The 25,273-nt window shown below is 33.2% G+C and overlaps 1 protein-coding gene across 3 annotated transcripts in view; it reads right to left on the bottom strand.

Moving 5' to 3' along the window:
- LOC134695011 (uncharacterized) overlaps positions 1–18,817 on the bottom strand; it is a 101,439-nt gene extending 82,622 nt beyond the window's left edge. For all 3 annotated transcript variants that reach the window (XM_063556145.1, XM_063556146.1, XM_063556147.1), the window contains exons 1-14: positions 18,700–18,817; positions 16,535–16,608; positions 14,903–15,072; positions 13,463–13,626; positions 12,607–12,658; positions 8,484–8,587; positions 7,457–7,538; positions 6,411–6,467; positions 5,748–5,831; positions 4,621–4,673; positions 3,760–3,820; positions 2,669–2,732; positions 1,340–1,428; positions 218–325 (exon numbers count right to left, since the gene is read on the bottom strand). In XM_063556145.1, the coding sequence (XP_063412215.1) occupies positions 218–325; positions 1,340–1,428; positions 2,669–2,732; positions 3,760–3,820; positions 4,621–4,673; positions 5,748–5,831; positions 6,411–6,467; positions 7,457–7,538; positions 8,484–8,587; positions 12,607–12,658; positions 13,463–13,626; positions 14,903–15,064 (1,080 nt within the window). In that variant the 5' untranslated portion in view covers positions 15,065–15,072; positions 16,535–16,608; positions 18,700–18,817. The remainder of the gene's footprint in view (positions 1–217; positions 326–1,339; positions 1,429–2,668; positions 2,733–3,759; positions 3,821–4,620; positions 4,674–5,747; positions 5,832–6,410; positions 6,468–7,456; positions 7,539–8,483; positions 8,588–12,606; positions 12,659–13,462; positions 13,627–14,902; positions 15,073–16,534; positions 16,609–18,699) is intronic.
- Between the last annotated feature and the right edge of the window lie 6,456 nt (positions 18,818–25,273).

Here is a 25,273-nt window from a genome sequence, read left to right as displayed (position 1 = left end):
CTGTTTCCTTGAGTTTTCAAATATTCAGCTTTGAGCATTCCTGATGAAGGTAAATCAAGAAAAGCGCTAAGGATGCACCAAATGGAAAACATATTGCTTTAATTTTCAAGATATTTATTGTGAATTGGTTTTCAAACTGATGTTCATTGTGACCTAAATTGGCCAATAGATTTTAGTCTTGTGATTTAAATGTAACTTCTTCCTAAATATCTCTGACCTGATTGAGACTATAGATTTTGATCTGGTTTTCTGTCTGACAGTAGAATTCTTCATCACCAATAAGCTTCATGCTGTATATCTTGTCTCCTAGATCTAATCTCATGAACTACAAAATATTATTTAATCTAGTATATAGTTTTGATATTCTGATTATCAATATATTTGTTTCATAACATTTATTTATTCTAAGCACTCTTATTACAAATTGATACATGGTGGTTATATAAGACAGGCTATAAGACAGGCTGAACGAGAATGTGTCCTCAGTACACAAATGCCCCACTCGCACTATCATTTTCTATGTTCATTGGACCGTGAAATTGGAGTCAAATCTCTAATTTGGCATTAAAATTAGAAAGATCATATCACAGGGAACATGTGTACCAAGTTTGAAGTCGATTGGACTTCAACTTCATCAAAAACTACCTTGACCAAAAACTTTAACCTGAGGCGGGACAGACGGACAGACAGACGGACGGACGGACGAACGGACGCACAGACCAGAAAACATAATGCCCCTCTACTATTGTAGGTGGGGCATAAAAATCTTCTTTTCAATTGTCCATTTGCCAATTGTGATTCTGTTATTACACACTTTTTAAACAAATTACTTCCCTTTGACATTTGTAATCTGGTTCCATACCGGACAAAAAAGCCTTTGTCAATGCAAAGCATGATGAATTGAAAATGTTGTATACGCAGTTTAACTAATTTTGCATGAAACATAATTTCTGATGTCAAAAGTATTTAGTTTAACAACAAATTAATGTACTTAAAAGATTTGTAAACCTTAAAGATTACTCACATTATGCACAGCTCTCCATTGTAAATAAAAATTAATGTCCCTCTTCATGGGAGACAACTAAAAAAGGGATCTCTAATTACAGGGTCAATGACAGGAATTGGCAAATAGCCTATTTTTATGAACATGATGAATACTGCATATGAAGTGAGACTTATTTGGTGATGACTGTATATGCAGATTTTTATAATCAATTCATTCATCGGCTCTGTATCTAAAATAATTCCTAAGCCAGTGTCAGGATTTCAGTGAAGCTAAATCCAGTACTCAGACACAAAATTCATTGAACAATACATTTCATTGCAATAGTATTTTTACCTTTGAAAAATTATCCATTCTCCATATTTGTACACTACCATCTAATGAGGAGGAGAATAACAAAGGGTCTGTCTTGTGGGTCTGCAGCGCTGAAAATATAAAACAACAAGAATGTGTCCAAAGTACATGGATGCCCCATACACACTATCATTTTCTATGTTCAATGGAATGTGAAAATGTAGAAAAATCTTTAATTTGGCATTCAAGTAGATTGGACTTCTTCAAAAACTATCTGAACAAAAATCTTTAACCTGAAGCAGGATAGACGATTGGACGAACGAGCAGACGGACAGACCAGAAAACATAATGCCCATAAATGGAGCATAAAAAATGAGAACATTACCTAGAAGTTTTTTTAAAGAGTACAAAAGAAAGGAGAACTTCTTTTAAGATTTTCAAAGATTCATCCATTCTCAATCTTTTAAGTAGGCTCTAAATATTTACTGAATAAGAGGCAACCCTGCCTGATCATAAAGAACAGAAACACAAATAATATTCAATTAAGATGAAAAATGTTTTGTAATTTTCTTGTTGCACTGAATTTGCAGTATTGAAATTCTCTAGGAGTGGTAATGACAGTAAATCTAAGAATTTAATACTGTCAATTCAGAAATTATTGCGTGCATTTATAATTGCGATTTTGTCATTTTAAACTTAAATATGTGATTTAAATTTTTTTAAGATTTTGAGAAAAGTCCTGCTCAATTCAGATAAAATATTACAAAATGAGTTTTAATTATTGCGTTTACAACTCTGTCGCATTATTCGTAATAATAAAACCTCGCAATAATTTCTGAATTTACAGTATACATGGGGTAAAGATTTATAAATATCCATCAACATAACATGCACATTTAAAGACTAATAAATTATATAGAAATCTTAGTCTGTCCAAGACCAAAACAGTGGTGGATCCAGGGGGGCGGTTATGGGGGTTGGAACACCCCCCTTTTTTGGACGATCAATGCATTTGAATGGGGACTTGGTAGTTGGAAACCCCACCCCCCTCCCTTGTCCTAGGTTAGGAACCCCCCCTTTTTTTAAATGGCTGGATCTGCCCCTGCAAAATTTTATTACAGTAAAACCTGTTTAACTTGAACTTCTTCGGGACTTTAAGATTTTGTTTGGTTTTAGCTGATGTTGAGTTTTGTCAGGTTTACAATGCATTCAATTTAATATGACAGTGCGCTAAAACCATGTTTGGTTTAAAAAGGTTTTCGATTTATGCAAAATTCAGTTTAGTCAGGTTTCACTGTACAATGACCAGAAACATGAGAATTTTTCACATCCTATACTGTTCAGTACCTTTTTAAATAGCTTCTAGTTTACCTGTTATGACATCATGGTGACCATAAAACACATGGACCTGAGTAAATACAACAGCATTCCAGACCTGTGAAGAGAAAAATTTGAATTAATTCACTTCTTAAAAAAATTTATGATAGACATATGAAGGGTAAAACCAAATAGGAAAATTCTTTTAAATTGGTTTCATATGTTATAACCATTAACTTCAAATGTAGAAAAATTCCCAACTTCTTAAAGTCCCCATCTGGGATTATAAACAAAAGAGTTTGTATTGCATTCTTATATATGTATATGTTTTAAGTGTTTTAATATATAAAAAAATCTATAGTTTGAGTCAGTATATGTGTGCTTTAATGCCATTTTAGCTCCTTCCAATGCCTGTTTTGAGGTATTCATTTGATAAAGCAGAATTTTATGAGTCTGGCCAGTGTTTCAGAGCAAATATTAAAATAGCAAAATCAGTAAAGCTGGCATATACGTAACAATAAATCATAAATAAATTTTCTTTTACTGATTAAAAGACAATTTTTACATGTGTTTTACAACACTGACAACCTACACAGGTCTAATGATAAAGACTGAACATATCTATCTGTTCATCTTTCTTTTTAGGGGTAAATTCAGTAAATAAATATACGTCATCAGGGACCGCCCATTTAGGGGAGAGCTTTCTGTATAACACTGAAGTCATATGCTCTTCTGATTGGTAGATAATGTTTGTAATAAAAATTTTATGGTAGATGGATCAAAACTAGAGTTGAAAAAAAAAAATGCTGAATGTACTAATTTTTTTACTACAGGGTTGAAAAGTAATGGGGCAGTATAGGAATTCAGTGCGAATCTACATTGTTTGTAAACAAGGCCATGTGAATGCCCAAAAATGCTGCATGACCCTATGTTTTTATTAGTGCAAAAGATAGGGCTACATTTGTACTTTCATGAATGTTATATGAAAGTTTCCAATTTCTAAAGGTAAATCAGGTATAAATTTAATTCCATACATAGATTAGCATTTAGTCAATGGGAGATTTTTTACTGAATTTACCCCTAAAAGTAATAGAAAAGTAAAGGGTGGATAACTCTTGCAGTAATAAGGGTAGATAACTCTTTACCTTGATGGCTCCATCACCTCCTCCAGTGATAAAGTATTCTCGGTCTTTATAGAAACAACAGCTGAAAAAAATGAAGAAAAAAAAATCCACATGTGAAAATAGGAATGTCAAGATCAGTGTTACACACTTTTTTAGGTTAACTGTGGATTCATTATTATTTCGTGCGTTTCTTAAGGTAGAGGTGAGCCACAAATTCAAATGTTCAATGAATAGAATATTTTCAATAGGCTTTGAATACAGAGATTGGCAAAACCATGAATTTAATATCCACAAAAATGCAAGTTTTCAGCAATCCACGAAAATTGATACCCCCAAGAAAACAATTGAATCCACAGTATTGCATTTCTCTTAGGGCTGTTCCAGAAAATACTATGTCCCCCCCAGGGAAGGAAATTATTTAAAATATTATGTGGGTGGTTGTATTTGAAATACCAAAATGCAAAGGGAGTGCTGTTCTAATTAAATTTTATTTCTGTGGGTGGTGGGGGTTAAAAAAAAGTGCCGTCCCTTGGGGGGACATAGTATTTTCTGGAACAGGCCTTATCTATTTTTATTATTTTCTGGTTCTACGGCTATGACCATTTTTTGCTACAGATGTTCAGAGACTTCCCCGTCATAATTTATAGTGCAGTTTTTTAATCAATAGTCTACTGTTTTAAATCACAGGATCTAAAGTATGTAAAGGGAAAAGGTCAATTTTTGTGAATTTGGAAAATTTGAATACATTTACTTTTGCAGTTTTTTAATCAATGGTCTACTGTCTTAAATCACAGGATCTAAAGTATGTAAAGGGAAGACGTCAATTTTTGTGAATTTGGAAAATTTGAATACATTTACTTTGTAGAGATACTTTGTACATACCATCTTAAAGAATTCCCATGTCTGTTCTCCAAGTGATGGGTCTGTCTCATAGTCTGAAGTGAAAACAAAAATCATAATTTTATCTACACATATACAAGAACAAGAATTTGTTCATAGTACACAGATGCCCAATCCGCACCATCATTGACTATGTTCAATGGACTGTGAAAATGGGGGGAAATCTCTGATTTGATATTAAAAACAAGAATGTGTCCACAGTACAGGGATGCCCCACTCGCACTATCATTTTCTATGTTTACTGGGCCGTGAAATAGGAATAAATTCTCTAATTTGGTATTAAAATTAGAATGATCTTATCAAAGGGAACATGTATATTAAGTTTCAAGTTGGGCTTCAACTTCATCAAAAACTACCTTGACCAAAAACTTTAACCTGAAGTGTAACAGACGGACGGACGAACGGACGCACAGACCAGAAAAGATAATGCCCCTCTACTATCGTAGGTGGGGCATAATTAGAAAAATCATATCATAAGGAAATTGTGTACCTAGTTTCAAGTTGATAGGACTTCAACTTCATCAAAAACTACCTCAACCAAAAACTTTAACCTGAAGCGGGACAAACGGACAGACAAACAGAGGAACAGAGGAAAGAACAGACCCACAGATCGGAAAACATAATGCCTATAAATGGGTATTAAAAAGGCTCAACAGAGAAACATTCTTATGGGTTTTTTCTTCAATGTGTAAAACCATTTTAATCACCATAAATCAAAATTAGAAAAACTATGATATTGAAATTATTTTTTCAGACACTAAGAGATCTACCAATTAATTGAATACTTTTTTTTAAAGATTTATTTGACAGTCTTTATTTGCTATAAATACTTTATGCAACACGACGGGTGCCGCATGTGGAGCAGGATCTGTTTACCCTTCCGGAGCACCTGAGATCACCCCTGTTTTTTGGTGGGGTTCGTGTTGTTTATTCTTAAGTTTTCTATGTTGTGTCATGTGTACTATTGTTTTTCTGTTTGTCTTTTTCATTTTTAGCCATGGCCTTGTCAGTTTGTTTTAGATATATGAGTTTGACTGTCCCTTTGGTATCTTTCGTCCCTCTTTTATGTAAATTACCTAAAGGAAGCATCAATTTCTATCTAAATATACCTCATAGTTGACGACATATATTCCTTCGTAGGTGACGGCCATTAACTGTTTATTCCTTGTATCCACTTTGATGTCTATCACCCACTATAAAATACAAACATTATAAAATTTTAAAAGTTAAAAAATATGGGAGGAAATCGGACAAGATGTTAGGAAAAATTTAAATAATGCATAAAGAAATGAAAAAATATCAAAACAGTCAACACCTGTCATGTCGGTTTTCTTTTTAATTAAAGCAATATACAAAAAAAAATTAAACAATCCGGATTTTTTCATCAGGCTAAAATTTCAGGTTTTCTTTCAAGGGGGATTTATTAACATTTTTAGGTTGATTAATGCCCTTACTTCTTTTTTGTGTACAAAAACAATTCCATCATACAATTTTTGTTCACTACAAAATCAATTTTTTGAGTAGCAATTGTGGTGATTTTTCTAAAAAAAAATAACAAAATGTGAAGACTAGTAACATGTGAAAGTCAAAAAATTATTGTGCTGTGAAAACGGGAAATGATGTCTAGGGGGACACAGGAATTACAAAGAAATGAAAATTGCTTTCATACATGGAATAAGCTGGATAAGGGAATCTGACAAAAACAGTAAGCGGGATCTTGGATCAGAACCCCCCAATGAGACCCCTTAATAAAATACAATATTTTTACACACCTCATCATTTTGTAAATCTGTGTTAAAGATGTCTCCAGGTTCAGCTTTGGCTGAATGCTAAAAATAGTGGCCAATAAAAATATATTACAATATGTTTCAACTAAAATATACTGTAGTGCAAAAAATAGATACTATTTGATGAGCAATAAATAGTACATTACTCATTAGTGTAAAATCAGAAATTAATGCGAGGTTTTTATTATTGCGAAAAATGCGACTGAGTTGTAAACACAATAATTTAAACTCGCATTTTGAAATATTTCATATGGATTTAACAGGATTTTTCTCAAAATCGTAAAAATTAAAATCGCATTTAAGTCTAAAATGACAAAATCGCAATAATAAATGCACGCAATAATTTCTGAATTTACAGTATTCATAAAAATATTTTTTTTGCAGCTCATTCAAAAAGGAACCCCAAGTAAAACCCAAGCAAAACCCATGTCAACTGTGGATTTCATGAACAACTAAACAGCTGCATGATACTCATGTTGTCTTGTGTGTGAAGTTTTATGCAATAATCCTAAATAGTTTTTAAGATTTGGTACGACATGTGAATCCCCCTTTTTTTTTTATACAAAAACCTCAATAACTCTCAAATAAAACTTTGAATCATCACCAAAAGAATACTGATCTTTAAAATATAATAACTAAGAAGTGTGTAAAGTTTTAAGCAATAATCACATATAGGGAGTGACATGTTTAAAAAAAACAACCCCCTGCTTTAGTTACAAAGTCCTGTATTAACTCAAAAAGTTTTAATCTTATTTTCACCAAAAAGTATACAGATCGTTTGAACATCATAAGAAACACCTGTTTTAAATTTCATGAAATTATGATTTATAAGTTGTTCTCAAAGTTATGGTGCCCCATGTTTACAATGGACAGACGGACGCCAGACATTTGTATACCATAATATATCCTGTCAGAATTTTGATTTGGTATAAAAAAGCAAAAGTGCATCAAACAAAATGACCATCATTCATTGCCAAATTTCTAATAACTAATTTTTTCATATTTGTGTACTACAGATATCTATAGTATACCTCTGCTCCACTGATCTTCCATTTCTGTAGAACACCAACACCTCCGACATATACATCATCTGTCTCTCTGTTGTAGGCCATGCTGAAAAATAAACCACACAATTATAAATTAGTCATTTCAGGCCTTGTTGTCATAAAACTTTTGAGCACGATTTTTGTATTCAGACTCAAGAATTAACCAATCAAAATACTGGATTTTGTGTTTCGAGTATGATTTTTGTACTCGGAGTATTGAGTAAAGTTTTATGACCGAGAGCAAGGCCTGGCCTCACGGTCATAAAACTTTCGAGCATGATTTTTGTGCTCAGACTCGAAAATCAACCAATCAAATTGCTGGATTTCATGTTTCGAGCATGATTTGTGTGCTCAGAGCACTGAGCAAAGTTTTATGCTTCAAGGCCAGGCCTTGAAGGCAAAAAACTTTGCTCAGTGCTCAGAGCACAAAAATTATGCTCGAAACATGATTTTTGTGCTCTGAATACTGAGTAAAGTTTTATGACCGAGAGCCCAGGCCTCACGGTCATAAAACTTTCGAGCATGATTTTTGTACTCAGACTCGAAAATCAACCAATCAAATTGCTGGATTTCATGTTTCGAGCATGATTTTTGTGCTTCGAGCACTGAGCAAAGTTTTATGACCGAGAGGCCTGGTCTTTTATAGATGACTATGCTGTATGTGTTTAACTCATTGCTGAAGGTCATACATTGACCTATAGTTATTTCATACAAGTTGAATCACTTATATTTCTGTATCTCTGTTGTTGGCCGTACTGTGAAAAAAAACACAATTGTAAAATCAAACTTTCAGTTCTGTTCAAAGGAGTTGAATCACTTGCATTTCTGGTAAAAAAAAAGTTTAGTATATATGTAGGCCAAACTGTGAGCCAAGGCTCTGTGTTTACGTTTATAAAATTGTGACTTCGGATGGCAAGTTGTCTCATTGGCACTCATACCACATCTTCCTATATCTACATACTGTGAAAATAAATGCAAATGTATAGATGACCACTATATAAAGTTGACTTACCATCGGACAGTGGTCAGACATTGTTGAGACCATGATTCGGTACAGTTTGAGTGGGCATCAGTGTACATTCTCATTACCAGATCAGAACAAAAGCACATGTAAGCCTAAAATGTACAATTTATCTACTGTGGATTCATTTATTTTCGTGGGTACTAATTTTCGTGGATTAAAGAAAATTTGCATGTTCGTGGATTAAAGAAAATTTGCATGTTCGTGGATATTTAATTTCGTGGTTTTGCCGAAGTCTGCATACAAGCCTATAGAAAATTTCTTAATCGTTGAACATTTAATTTCGTGGTTAGATTCTACCCACGAAAATTGGTATCCAACGAATAATAATGAATCCACAGTATTAGTTACTGTGGATAGAAAACTATTCATGGGATACTAATTTTCTGGGATTTTGGTGAACATGGAATTTAAAATTTCAACGAATTTACACACCATATTAGTCCTCTTAAGGATGTCTGCTTGTCACGTTTTGGATTTTTTTGTCAGATTTTCGGAATCCTCTGGTTTTATCCACTTGAATGCCTTAAAAAAAAATCCCTATGAACCCTAATTTTTCTTTTAATAAATCTTTTACATGTATAATTATAAGTCATTTGTAAAAGTCTTCTAAAATTTTATTTATTTTTTAATAGTATTTGAGAACTTTAACTGGATAATGATAAGCTATGAAAAATCAAGAGAGAACATTTTCCCGCCAAAATTCCAATGGCTAATATCTCGAAAACAAGTACATTGGCCCTATATTTTGTTTGCTCTTTTGATTCCTCAATTTATTCCCTATCAAAACATACTAGTTTTATGAAAAGTTATTTATTTTGAAACTGAGCAGCAAACATCCTTAAATCAAAATCACACAAGGTATTATATATCTGCCAAAAAGCATCCGCCAGATGTTCGTAAAATTCTGTCAGACATTGCCATCTATATTTAACCAGATGCTCCGCAGGGCGTAGCTTTATACGACCGCAGAGTTTGAACCCTGAACGGTTGGGGCAAGTATGGACACAACATTCAAGCTGGATTCCGCTCTAAATTTGGATTGTGATTAAATAGTTGACACAGCATAGGTTTCTGACACAGAATGAATGTATTCAAATGAACTTAAAATTTTTGTTTTCTCTTAGAGCAATTCACTATGCTGTTGAATATTAATCCTCTCAAAAAAATGTTTGAAGAAATTTTCTTTTTATTTATGAAATTTCAAATGAGAAAAATTGAACCCAATTTTTTAATCACATCCCCCTTTCCCTTATTCCAAAACTAATTTCAATTAAAATATTCTAATGGAGTTTGCAACAATTACTACTCATTTAAATACATCATAAAATATTAAGATGTAAAAAAACTGCTTGTTATCACTGAATGGTAAAGATTATTTAAATTTATCAGTTGGTAGTAAAAAGTGAATATACATTATATATTGTATATAACAAAGATTTAAGTTGATTCTGGACAAAGAAAGATAACTCCAATTAAAAAAAATTCTTGCAGATATTTCTTGCTTACTATACTGGACAAAGAAAGATAACTCTTAATTAAAAAAAATTTGCTATTTCACAATATTGTGAAATTAGATATTTCTTGCCATTGCACAATACTGTGCAATTGAAAAGACTTGCTATTGCACAATACTTAATATAATAATTCTAGATCCTGACTTGGACCAACTTGAAAACTGGGCCCATAATCAAAAATCTAAGTACATGTTTAGATTCAGCATATCAAAGAGGCCCAAGAATTTAATTTTTGTTAAAATCAAACTTAGTTTAATTTTGGACCCTTTGCACTTTAATTTAGACCAATTTTAAAACTGGACCAAAAATTAAGAATCTACATACACAGTTAGATTTGGCATATCAAAGAACCCCAATTATTCAATTTTTGATGAAATCAAACAATGTTTAATTTTGGACCTCGATTTGGGCCAACTTGAAAACTGGGCCAACAATCAAAAATCTAAGTACATTTTTAGATTCAGCATATCAAAGAACCCCAAGGTTTCAATTTTTGTTAAAATCAAACTAAGTTTAATTTTGGACCCTTTGGACCTTAATGTAGACCAATTTGAAAACGGGACCAAAAATTAAGAACCTACATACACAGTTAGATTCGGCATATTAAAGAACCCCAATTATTCAATTTTGATGAAATCAAACAAAGTTTAATTTTGGACCCTTTGGGCCCCTTTTTCCTTAACTGTTTGGACCAAAACTCCCAAAATCAATACCAACCTTCCTTTTGTGGTCATAAACATTGTGTTTAAATTTCATTGATTTCTATTTACTTTAACTAAAGTTATTGTGCGAAAACCAAGAATAATGCTTATTTTGGCCCTATTTTGGCCCCTAATTCCTACACTGTTGAAACCAAAACTCCCAAAATCAATCCCAACCTTTCTTTTGTGGTCATAAACCTTGTGTCAAAATTTCATAGATTTCTATTAACTTAAACTAAAGTTATAGTGCGAAAACCAAGAAAATGCTTATTTGGGCCCTTTTTGGCCCCTAATTCCTAAAATGTTGGGACCAAAACTCCCAAAATCAATACCAGCCTTCCTTTTATAGTCATAAACCTTGTGTTAACATTTCATAGATTTCTATTCACTTTTACTAAAGTTAGAGTGCGAAAACTAAAAGTATTCGGACGACGACGACGACGACGACGACGACGACGACGACGACGACGACGCCAACGTGATAGCAATATACGACGAAAATTTTTTCAAAATTTGCGGTCGTATAAAAATTAAATGAACAGAATTTGAAAGGTTAGAATGATTTATTATTTTTTTGCAACAACAGGACTCAAATAATGTCCCACATAATAACCTCTTATTAGTTAAAATCGAATTTGATAAAAAAAAAAAAAAAATCGTTTTTTTTTCTTTTTCATGGTTTTTTGGCTGGTAGTATTTCCTTTTTAAAATTGGTTCATTTTGATGTACATTTTGTATTTCAATAAAACCTTATATAAAATTCCTAAATTCAGGCGGGACTTATCAGTTGCATAGGGGGCCTCAGTGGCCAAGTGGTCTATGTAGTTCTACTACTGTAATCACTAACCAATCAACACTGAGGTTGTGAGTTCAAACCCAGTTCATGTAGTTGCACTCCAATCTTAAGGGCATATCCAACAGTTTATTTCTGACAGTGAGAATTTTTGCCTTTAAGATATAAAGGCTATTTTTTTACCTTCTTAAATCTAATATATAATAAAAAAAAAAAATATACCTTCAAGAGCTATTTTTTTAGTAAATTGAGGACCCAATTTCGGATTTGATCAAAATTCCGATTTTTTCCTCCCGCCAGAAATGCATAACTTTTTTGTATTAAAAGATAAACACTAGCTGCTTTTTTGTTAAATTATTCATAAGTTCTCTTTTATATAAGAATACTATAAATTTATGAAATATTTTGTTTAGAAATACTAAAAATTACCAAATGTTCATTAATGTAGGACAAAATCATCATTTTTTGCTGTATATTTATCAACTTTAAAAAATTGGCAACATTGACTTTTTCATGAAATTTGTTGGTACAAATAATCTTCCTACCTAATCAAACTGAATGTCGTTTTAAAAAAGAGGGGTCCATGAACTTGTTTTAAAGTTAGATCAGTTTTAAATGATAAAAATCAGTCGAAAAATACATCTTTTCCTGATATGTCACAGTTTGAAGTCGGAAAATGACATTTTACGTTAGCAACATCATAACCTCTTCTGTAACTGAAACGTATGCCCTTAATTGACTAGGATTGTCACTTTTCCTATTTGAGGCAGTCTGCACCGTTAACCACTAGTCTGATGCCCCAGACTACTAAATATTGATTCGGACTAGTAAAAATTTTCTATGCACATATAGGGACAAATTTTGTTATTTAGTTTCCGTACTAGTAGATAAAAATGTTTTTGGCACAGACTGAGGTCGTGGTTTTCTCTGTGTACTCTGGCTTCCTCCACAAATAAAAACTGGCTGCCCCGAAGTAATCCAAAGGAGGTTTTAAAAAGTGGCGTTAAAACACCAATTGCAACAATCAATCAATCAATCCCATAGACCACCTGCTAATTAGGCCTGATCAACATTACAATGATTTTTTTAAACCTTAGCCTTACCCTGTGTTTAGGAATAAATAGGAAAGCCTTTACTTCACCAGTGATGTTAAACCTGAAAAATATATCAATACAATATTACTCAGAGCAGAATTGACTAAAGAACAAGAATGTGTCCCCAGTACACGGATGCCCCACTCGAACTATCATTTTCTATGTTCAGTGGACCGTGAAATTGGGGTCAGAACTCTACTTTGACATTAGAATTAGAATGATCATATCATAAGGAACATGTATACTAAGTTTCAAATTGATTGGACTTCAACTTTATCAAAAACTACCTCAACCAAAAACTTTAATCTGATACTGGACAGACGAATGAACGAACGGATGAACAGACCCACAGATCAGAAAACATAATGCCCCTCTACTATCGTAGGTGGGGCATAAAAATAGCACATCAGTTACTGTAGATTCATTTCTTTTTGTGGTTTGAGGAATACTTTCCTAAATATTTAATAACATGGTTTTGCAATAGTTTGCATACAAGCCCATGGAAAATTTGTAATCATTGAATATTTAAATTTGTGGTTTTTCTTTACACAGGAAATCTACAAAACCTTATATAATTGGTTAACTTTTTATACATTGAAACTTAGATGGAGAGTCTGTTGTCTCATTGGCATCATACCACATCTTCTTATTTCTAGTAAGATTATTATTCACAATGTTTTGTTGAGTTGTTTGGTCAGTTACTCATTGAGATATAGTTCCCAATTCCAATTAATGATATCAATCTTCCATTTTACAAACTGTTTAATAACCATGACAAGAAACAAACTTAATTTTTGTGTCATTTTGGTCTTTTGTGAATAGTTGTCTTATTGGCAATCATACCACATCTTCTTTTTTATATTACCTTTGGTTTTCACATTTGGCTCCACGCTCCACTGATTTCAGGGTCCATACACCAAGCTGATCCTGAGTACCAAGTCTGTAGTGAGACACAAAATTCTCTCCTATGTTGGAGGTAAAATGTGTCATACATTTGATGTGAGCTGGATGTCGTAAGGTATGATAAAGCTGAAGGTAAAAATAAATGGTTTTAGGCCAAATAAAAATTTATATGTGGTTCCAGTTACCCTACCTACCCTACTTTTTAGTCTCTAAAATAGCCTACCCTTAAGATTTTATTGTCATTTTTCACTAAGCACTGTAAAAGTCTGAGAGTTGCTACCGTAGACTCAATGTAAAAAAAAAACATAAAATAAACAAAAAAAATCCTTCCTATCTACCCTAACTTTTTTTTAGATGTAACTGGAACCACACATACTATATTATTTGGCCTTATCATAAATATTTAATAAATAGACAGAGGAATAAGACACAAATTGTAGCTTTTACCACAACAAATCTTGCTAGAGAAAAAACTTTTATGTCATTCTTATATAATTTCTGTTCAATCTTAATTTTAAGATTTAAGATTGAAAGACCTACAGATAATTTATTTAAATTTGTAAACATAATTACACTGAAATCTTATCATGATAATGGGGTACCTCAAACTAAAAATTCAGTCTGCACAGTTAGCCACTAGTCCAATGCCCCAGACAAGTGAAATTTTATATGGACTATAGTTATTGCAAGACTTCATTTGGACCAATAAGAACAAAAGTTTTTGGTGCAGACTGAAAGTTGTAACTTTAACATCTATTCCTATTTTTCATTATTATTTCTTTCCTAAGCTAAGTACTATATACAATCATTCTTATGAGTTAACATATTCAAACAGATCCCATGAGCAAAACAATAACTTCCTTACAGCTAATTTCCTAATGCATGTAAAGCAAAACTTTGGTTGGCTTGCTTGCTTTGTTTGTATAATTGTTTATACAAGCTTGGTAAATAAGATAGCATCTTTCAACAATATATATTGGCATAGTTTAAACCTGAACATATACATTGTAGTATTTGAATTTAATTGAGTGTTATCCTAATGATTGTACAATATAAAAACAAAGCAAGCAAGTTAAACAAAGTCTTGCTCTACATGCTTTTGGAAATTAGCTGTGACAGAATAATTTCAAATCATCTCATTAATTATAGCAGCTTATTTTTGCGGGTGTAAAATTTCTTGATTTTCATAGAATAAGGTATAGGAAATATCTTGGCGGTTATTATTTTGGCGCATTCAAAAATTTTATCAATACCTTTGCATGTGCATTTTTAAGTTTGCCAAATTTATTTTGGTTATTTTGTTCTATCCGCGAAAATATGCGAAATTTCACATCTTGCAAAAATAAGTGAAAATTTCACACCCTGCGAAAATAAATCGCTTTTCTGGTATTCCATTACAAACCTGTGGCCCATAGTATAGGGTCATACTGTCATCAAATTTCTCCACATTTTTCAGCATTTCATCAATGTCTCCCTGCACCTTATCCCAAGTTTTCAATTTATCCCATTTACCCACTTCAAGCTCCATCTTTTCTTCCTTAACAGAGCTATCAACTATCTTCATGGTACAATCTACAAAAACAAAACAGCATTTTACTTTTTTGATCAATTGATTATTGCTTGTTCAACATTCAGTGGCAAACATTTCATGTACATTCAAGACAAAAACAAATTAACAATAAATACATTAGGTAGATCCTGTAAGAGGCGGTTTGGTTAATTTTTTCTGCAAAATGAGGGTATTGTCAAATAAGAAATTATTGCGTGCATTTATTATTGCAATTTTGTCAATTTTAAGAATTAAATACGATTTTGAGAAAAATACTGTTAAGTTCATATAAAATATTATATTTCAAAAAACGAAATTAAATTATTGCAACTCTGTCGCATTTTTCGCATCAATAAAAACATCGCAATAATTTCTGATTAACAGTACATTGAAAAGACCTGTATGCAGATTTTGCCCTATAAAAGATCAACTATAGACCCCTTTCAATTTGAAGCAAGGGTTCTTAACATTCAAAGACCTTAACATTTTTGATGTGAGATGTAAGATTTATTATCTGACCATCTGCGGCTGAATACTTACAAGTACATTACAAGCATTCAAACAGACACCCCACTTTGGCAAGGGTTTTATTGGTAATTGGAAGAAAACGGAAGTGACCATTTTTCTGTTCCCTCCTCCCGTTTGGGGGCCATTTGACTTTGACATAATGTACACAGCTATCACGGATTCACCAAAACATGCTATTCCATGATGGAAATTGCTGATTTCGGTGATGGGGACGCATTTAAAAGATCGCGACTTTTTACCTAAATAATATTCAAATTGGTCCGGGATGGTTTTATGATGACGATTTACATGATAAAACGATTCCTTTACTGATGCTAGCTGATACAATGTACATTTTGTAGGTATCATCTTTTTAAAGTGACTTTTGGTTCCAACAGGAATATATATGTATATTATGGCATTGTGCATAACAAAAAAAGTTTCAAGTGAAAGAAGAACCTAACTATTATATGTTGACTTTCACAATAGATATAGAAAGATGTGGTATGAGTGCCAATGAGACAACTCTCCATCCAAGTAACAAGCCTGTTTTAACGTGAGTGAAATAGTAGATATTTTTCCACAGTAACTCACATGGACTTGACAGCATGCAGAAACAAACATTTATAAATTAAACTTAAATCCACATTGTCTGAAATTTAAAAGTTGTTGTACTATGGAAAGTTTATATTTCAAATTCAAAGCAATAGAACAGATATTTCTTAAACATATTTAAAGACCTTCTTAATCATTATACAGGCTAAATCTACACTTTTATAATACTGTTAATTCAGAAATTATTGATTGCATTTACTATTGTGATTTTATATTTTGGACTAAAATGTGATTTTAATTTGTGATATTGTGAAAAATCCTGTTTAATTCATATAAAAAATAACAAAATGGGAGTAAAAATTATTGCGATTATGACCCTCTCGAATTTTTCACAATGATAAAAATATCATTTATAATACTAACTTCAGCCTTCACAGAATAAATACCCCATGTTTAGGAAAAACATCTGTAGCTCCGAAAATAGACCAACATCCAATCTGTCGACAGAAATAATATATGTACATGTAAATGTTAATATATATTGTGACCTATTTAAGGTTAAAACTTTTAAACATTACAGACAGAACAAGCAATGAATTTGGATATGCATTGAAAAAGGCCAAGTTAAAAAATTATACATGTTACATGAACTTATTTTTAAAGGTTGTTCTTAAAAGTTATATTGGTACACCACTATACCAGGTATACCAGATTAGAGGGACTGTTTGGCAATGACAAACTTGTTTCAATCCCACCACTTCTGTATGCGCATGTCCATAAGTCAAGAGCCTGTAATTCTGTGGTTCTATGTTGCTGTATAAAATATCTGGGTTTTTTTAATTATTGCTTTATACAAAAATAACAGTTTTATTTTTTGGATACATATTGGCCATTAAACATCCTTTTCCATATTTCAACATGGTCGACTGTTGTCACAATTTAAACATTTTTTTTTTATTTATAGCCTTTAAGATTAAGTATCATGCATGGATTTACAGGATTACAGGATTAACATTTGATCTCATTACAAATTATATGCAGTACAGCAATACCCTTTACCTAATCTAATATTTCATTTAAATTTCTGAATTATGTTTAAAGGAAAATTAGAGTACATGTATAAGACTAGCAGCAGAGATGACTGATCATTTACGATAGAGATGTTTTATAAGGATATGTTCCTTATGTCGTAACTACTAGTACTACATGTAACTACAGCTAATTATGTCCACCCTCTTGTATGGTCAACATCTAATGGTGGCAATTCATTGGGGTATTCAATCTTGAGATGCTTACCATTTATTGAGTTAATAAAACATAGGTTGACGAAGTATCTAACAATGTCACCTGTTGAAATCAGTCGGGGTTGAAGTTTTCAGATTGTATGTTTCATTTAAATTACCTATACAGGTACATGTAACTCAGGGTTCTTATAAAATTGATATTTCACCTTTCCCTTTTCATGAATGTGACCTACCACATTAGACTATTTATTGGGTTAGTAATAACTAGAGCAACATAACGAGTGCCACATGTGGAGCAGGATCTGCTTACCCTTTTGAAGCACCTGAGATCACCCCAAGTTTTTGGTGGAGTTCGTGTTGCTTAGTCTTTAGTTTTCAATGTTGTGTCTTGTGTACTTTTATTTGTCTGTTTGTGTTTTTTTATTTTTTAGCCATGGTGTTGTCAGTTATTTTCGATATTTAAGATCTGGTATCTGTCACCCCTCTTTTTTTTCAAAGATTACATGTAAATTTTTCTAGCAAAACTCAAAAAGTACTTTCAATTCAATTCAAGAGAGAAATTATCTGTGAAAAAAAGTTCTCCGAGAGCATATTTCTTGTGATATAAGTTCAACTGAAACATTTTTCACAGGAACAAATTTTGGCTCGCATATGAAGGGGGTACCCCAAATATATACATGCCAATATGACGATTGACTGTAATTTATCGGTTAAAATAAAGACAATTTTTTTACTGCTTATGTTACCAACTGTAACTATAGAATTTCGTGGGAAAAATTTGGTTGATTATATAGGGAATCATTGAAGCATGACTGGAGCGGGACCCCTCTTAGGTCAGTCAGAGGGCCCCCCCTTAGGAAAAGTTCTGGATCTGCCACTGGATTTGATAAAGGACAATAAAAAAAATGGGAAGTTTGATGCTCGACAAAAAGGCATTCCTGCCCTCATTCAACAATATATTAATGGATTAAGGTTCAGCCTTTAATATTAATGGGGTTTAAACCAAACAGCAACTAGTAAGGGATGGGTAGATCAATAATATCAATGTCAATGATAGATTTTTAAAAACTTTTTACATCATATGATTCATTTTGTGTCACAGAGAGAGTCCCGATGTTTTTCATATAACGTATTAAAGATAATTAAAATGTCCTTTCTATGCATTATATATAGTAAATAATGTCAGTGTCACGACTGTAAATTATGTTCTTTGTAATGTTAAGAGCAACTAATTTTCCTGGGAGACATGGCCGAATTTCGGACGTGGTAAAACTTTACTTTATCCTACAATTTCAGGATAATTATATAGACAACTCTGTGTTTGTTAATCAAATACTTTAGTACCCCATGTCCCGTCATAATTTTCTTTTGTTTTATTTATTTCTGCTGCTCACAACATCCTTGATTGGCTGCTACATTTCAGTCTGTGCTGCTGATGCAAATGAATGTTGTCTTTATTGAAAAGATGGCGGGAGATTGTGACGTTGCGAGGGCGATAACATTTTTGACCCGAAGACGGTGTATCTGAGTTCCGGACTTAAAACATGTAAAAATAAGTTTAAAATTATCTTATTACAAGTAAGCTATTTCAAAATTCCGGCGATTCTGATTTTTAAAGTAGATAATAGACATTCTGCTTAGTAGACATAAGTAAGACGGGTTTTACACTAGTAATTTTGGGGCCCTTTATAGCTTGTTGTTCGGTGTGAGCCAAGGCTCCGTGTTCAGTGAAGGCCGTACTTTAACCTATAATGGTTTACTTTTTAAATTGTTATTTGGATGGAGAGTTGTCTCATCGGCACTCACACCACATCTTCCTATATCTATATAAGATTAATCATTGTATAGCAGATAAAAACATTTTAGTTCAAATCAAATAAAATATTTAATTGTCGTACATGTAACGTTATACATGTAGCAGGAACGATTCTGCCTAAGATTCGGGGATGCGGACCACAGCTAATTCTAGTTTGTAAACTGATGTAATGGAAACGACTGATGCCAAAAGTGATGAGCTGTAATAAATCTAAGTGAATAAAAACCAAAAACTGAAAACAATATATAATTTAATTAACAAAATACATCTTTTATTTATGTATCTTACAGCCAAAAGTGTAGAAATGGAGCATTCAATACGACTTGAATTTACCGTACTGAGGAGGCATGTAGCAAAAGCACTAACCTATTGGAAACTGGTTGGAAAGCTTGGCTTTCCTTAGTGGGACTGAATGTCAGTCCTCAGAGGTTTCAAAGTAAGAATCTAAAAGAAGTTATATAAAATATATAAATCTCTCACAGAAGGTATCCAAAGAATTTGCAGCGATGCAAATATTAAACTTTACAATTAACATGATTAAGATAAATATCTTTAACTAATGAATTAAAATAGCTAAACCTATATAATTTAACAAATATATACTGAATAAGCTTCATGTAAATTATTAAACAAAGAAATATGAAATTTATAGTTTTAAACAAGGGAAATTATGACATAATAATCCTAACTGCTACATTCATACAAAATTTATAAAAACAGTTTTTAGAGTAAATAAAGGTATACCGGTGAGACCACACTTAGAAAATGCAGTAGCAAGTGTATGTGATCCATATACAGTATTGGTTCAATATTATTATCTTTCTGATTTATCTACGTCTACGTACGCGTCTACATGGGTAATCCGTAAAGAGTCGGTTGACTTATCACACGAATGTATTAAAATTAAAGTTGTGTCATCCAAAATGTGCTCTTTTAAAATCATATGTACAGGTGCTAGACTGCAGTGCAGATAAAAACATGTTTGTGCTAATTTACGGATATCTGTGTGCTATGAGGTTGGTCTTGAATGCCTCATAGTCATCAATGTCCAATAAGTTAGGCGGTATTTCATTCCAGTTTGTGATGGTTCTTACGAAGAAGCTATGTTTTCTTTGTTCAGAACTTGATCCTAATCTGACACATCGTCGTTGATGGAACTGACGCGTCATTCTTGCTGGTGTCATCATCAAGTATTCTGGATTCGGAATAGCAAAAGGTTGGTGGATTACTTTATGAAACAGGAGTAACTGTGATGTTTTTCGTCTCCCCCCGTAATTGTGGTAGTTTTAGGTCCCCTGATAAAGATGTAACTATGCCCGGGTCTCGAGAATTATAATGCCTGATGAATGCGGCTGCTCTCCTTTGGACCATTTCTAGCTGTTGTTTCAGATTTACATCGTGTTAATAATAAACCAAGTCCCGCATGCAGCTGTGGCCACCCTGTTGAGAATAGTATACACTATTTTTTAAAGTGCGCTTTTCATAACGAAGAAAGAGAAATACTGTTTTCAAAATTAGAAAGTTAAGCTATATCCATTGAGTTTCTGTTAGCTAGTGACGGTGACGTTTCTTTTCAGCAAAACAAAGACATTTTTGAGTCCGTACAATCTTATATCAGAATAACACAAAGATTTAAAACAATTGATTAACATTCTAAATTTCTACTTTACAACCTTTCTCTCCAGTCCAGTTGTTTCATTATTATTCCTTATTATATTGTTTTTTTTTAAATTTTTATTTCTAATTTTCGTTTGAAGTATGTATTACATGCATTCCTACTATGTTTTTTTTCTTCGTCATTATCTAATGTACTTTGTGTTTATATTTATATTGGGAGAGGACGTCTCTAATGTTGTTATAACTTGTGTCCAATCCCTTTTGCTACTTTTGCAAATAAAATATGTTTAAACTAACTGTTGTATGTGTTTTTGGAGATGCGGGTCCCAGGCACTGCTAGCATATTCTAGTGTTGGTCGTACAAATTGTATTATAACTGCATCGTTGTTATTGTGACCGTCCATACGTATACAGTGACAATTCATACGATTCAAAATCAATTTTAATATACACTGACAAAACGACAACAGCGCCAGTGGTTTATCTGAAAGTGGTGGCGAATACAGGATAGGTAAAGGTATGATGTGCGTCAGGTCGCTATTTTCGGTAAAGGTAATTTAATAAACGACATTCAAATCCCAAGTCTCTGGCCTTTGTTAGTCTGGGATTATTTTAATTTTAGTTTCTTGTGTACAATTTGGAAATTAGTATGGCGTTCATTATTACTGAACTCGTATATATTTGTTTAGGGGCCAGCTGAAGTACGCCTCCGAGTGCGGGAATTTCTCGCTATAGAGCATTGAAGACCTGTTGGTGACCTTCTGCTGTTGTTTTTTTATTTGGTCGGGTTGTTGTCTCTTTGACACATTCCCCATTTCCATTCTCAATTTTATTCAGGCGAATAATTAGAAAATGTCCACAGACGATCGATCTGCTAATATGCTGTCATACTTGAAAGACAAAACTTATAAAGAACGGCTACAAATACTGACATTGACAACACTGTTTAGACGATTAGACACGGCAGTTGGTTCCCATTTGAATGGTTTAACACTATTTGTGACACTTTTATAGCTTGCTGTTCGGTGTCAGTCAAGGCTCCATGTTGAAGACCGTACTTTGACCAATAAGGGTTTGCTTTTATAAATTGTGTCGTGGATGGAGAGTTGTTTCATTTGCACGCATGCATACCACATCTTTTTAATTTGCACTAAATTTTGGACACTCTGGCCCTCATTTGTGTTGATAACAGAACATGAGCTAAATGCAGTATATTCAATATAATTGCACTATATTATATTGCCATGTCCATCCGTCTATTGTAGGACTTTGTCGTCTTATTTGTACCATTGGGTTGCTGTCCTAGCTGTTGAGTTTACTTCATATCAACCACATTTGAATTTCACAAATGATTTTCACTCTAAGCTCGAAAAATTGAAATTAAAAGAAAATAAAGCTCTGACTATACAGGTTAGTATGAAGTCAGGTACTGTACATTCACAAATTATGACGTGCATTTACATGTATTACTACGATTTTGTCATTTTGGATTAAAATTCGATTTTAATTTTTGCGGAATTGCGAAAAATCCTGTTTTATACATTTAACCAAAATGTGAGTTTAAATTATTGCCATTATAACCCTGGCCCGTCGCATTTTTTGCAATAAAAAAAGCCAAACACAATAATATCTGAATTTACAAGTAAGGCAATACTTTTTCCAGCCTAATAGAAAAGAACCGTCACAATAATGTTCTCCATATATTAAGAATGTTGATTCCCAAACAATACACCTCTCAAACCCCTATTATGAGGCTGACTTCATGCAGGAACTTCTTAGGAAGAAGGATAAGAAGTTAGCAAGATCCTTTAACTCTACTTTCAGCTATATGGATGATGTTCTTTCACTAAATAATTCAAAATTTGAAGACTATGTGGAACGCATCTATCCCATTGAACTAGAGATAAAGGATACTACAGATACAGTTAAGTCAGCTTCATATCTTGACTTACATCTAGAAATTGACAATGAGGGTCGGTTGAAAACAAAACTTTACGACAAAAGAGATGATTTCAGCTTTCCAATTGTGAACTTTCCATTTCTAAGTAGCAACATTCCAGCAGCACCTTCATACGGGTTATATATCTCCCAATTGATACGATATTCCCGTGCTTGCATTTCATATCATGATTTTATTGATAGGGGGAATTGCTGCTCACAAGGAAGCTTTTAAACCAAGAGTTTCAAATGGTGAAGTTGAAATCATCCCTTCGTAAATTTTACGGACGCCATCACGAGTTGGTTGACCGCTATGGACTAACTGTCTCACAGATGATATCGAATATGTCCCTTACATCGTTACTACAATCCCCTTCCCTTTTTATGAATGTGACCTACCGAATTAGATAATTTACTGGTTTGTAATAACACGAGGAACACGACGGGTGCCACATGTGCATGATGTGGAGCAGGATCTGCTTACCCTGCCTGAGCACATGAGATCACACTAGTTTCAGTGGGGTTCTTTTTTATTAGTCTTAAGTTTTCTTTGTTGTGTTATTTGTACTATTATTTGTCTGTCTTTTTCAGATTTAGCCATCGCGTTGTCAGTTTATTTTTGAACTATGAGTTTGACTGCTCCCTTGTTAATCACCCCTGCAGTACTTTCAGTAAGCTTCAAATATTTATTTTGTCACAACAACCGATCTTTAAAGACAACGTTATACACTTGTAAGTAAGCTTCAATTTATTTGTATGATCCCACTGTAGAGGAGGGGGAGTTTAACTCTTATCCTTCTTTAAGGTGGCTCCGGCCTATTCGAAGTTTCTATCAGAAGTGCCGTATTTTTTGTTATTTTATTCTTTGCAGAAAGTGAATCAAATTGGTTAAAAAAAATAGGGGTCACGGACCAATTAAGCTCAAAACAGGTGTATATATGTAAAAGGGACCATTTTTCAATGAAATGATAGGGAAAATAGAGGTGTTGACATATTTTTATCGGAATATCAAACAGACGTTCTATAACACTTGGTCCAAAACTGCAATATAAAAAGCTGAAATAAAGCTTCAAAGAATGAGCAAATAAAAATCATATGTCACCGATAAGGAAAATTAAATATTTTGCCTTAAAACCCAAATTTTGGCGGGAAAATGGTGAAAATGGGTGAATGCCATTTTGACCCTTTAACAAATACGGATAATAACGAAAATATTCTAGTAGTCGCATAACTACAATGATTAACATTTCTAATCAATCAAAATATTTAAGAAAAAAAATGATATCGAATTTACGACAAATACTTTTGTAATTCATGCGTGGAATTATGCGCAGTATAGTACCGAGCCACCTTTTAAGTCCTTTCGTCCGTACGTCAAAGATTATGTTTCCGACATTTGTATATATATATATTCTTTTTCTCACATCGTATAAATTGCTTGTACAGTATATCGTATATCCGTGTAGTCAACAATCTAATGTGAGTGTTCCAGACCTAATGGAGGGAGAGGACAGGGGTAAGGGAGACAGGGAGAAAGGGGGTGGGAGAAAGGGGTAGGAGAAAGGAGAAAGAGGGTGGGGAAAGGAGAAAGGGGGTAGGAGAAAGGAGAGGAAGGCTGGGAGAAAGGAGAAAAAGTTGGAGAAAAAAATAAAATATGAAAAAATAAAATATCTCTCTTTTTTCCGGTAAATTAAAAAAAAAATAAAGAGAAGAGGGGTAGGAGAATATAAGTTATATGGTTCGCTACTGACCCCAAACGGATCCATAGAGGGTTAGTAAAATCCATAGGGGGTGAGGCCAGAGGCCGAGTCCCCTATGAATTTTATTCACCCTCTATGGATCCGTAGGGGGTCAGTAGTTAACCGTATAACGAATTTATCGGACGCTGGAGTTTTTAGCGGCGTTTTATTGAAAAATAAACAATGCAACACAACAACATTAATAGATGACGTCGCCATTAACGCGTCATGAACCCCATATGAAACTTACTAACCCCATACGGTCTCATAGGGGGTCACCACGTGACGGCGTTTAACCAATCACAACGTAATAATTCATCTGTGGTCCGATAAGGGAGAAGGGTACCTACCCCCTGTCCTCCCCCTCCTGATGGGATAATTATAACTGAACAGCAAAATGTCGACTTGGAAGATAACTTCCAAAAATGTCTTAATGAACTGTTAAACAAGAGTCCAACTGTTTTACTAACTGACAAAAAAAAAATTGGACCAAGATATTTCTGCTCGGTCACGTAGACCATTTTCCAAAAAAAATGCGTTTAATTAAATGCATGTAGTCTGCAGAAATATAATCTTGATCTTGAAAATGTTTTGTGACAAAAAAGTCATGTCCAATAAAACCTTGATCTTGATAATTTTTGGTATCATGTCCAATATCATCTTGAACATTATAATTTTTGGTATCATGTCCAATATAATCCTGAACTTTATAATTTTTGGTATCATGTCCAATATAATCTTGAACTTTATAATTTTTGGTATCATGTCCAATATAATCTTGAACTTTATAATTTTTGGTATCATGTCC

This window comes from Mytilus trossulus, chromosome 13 (assembly GCF_036588685.1).
Source record: "Mytilus trossulus isolate FHL-02 chromosome 13, PNRI_Mtr1.1.1.hap1, whole genome shotgun sequence".
NCBI classification, from domain to species: Eukaryota; Metazoa; Mollusca; class Bivalvia; order Mytilida; family Mytilidae; genus Mytilus; species Mytilus trossulus.
This window is presented reverse-complemented; position numbering and strand designations above follow the sequence as displayed.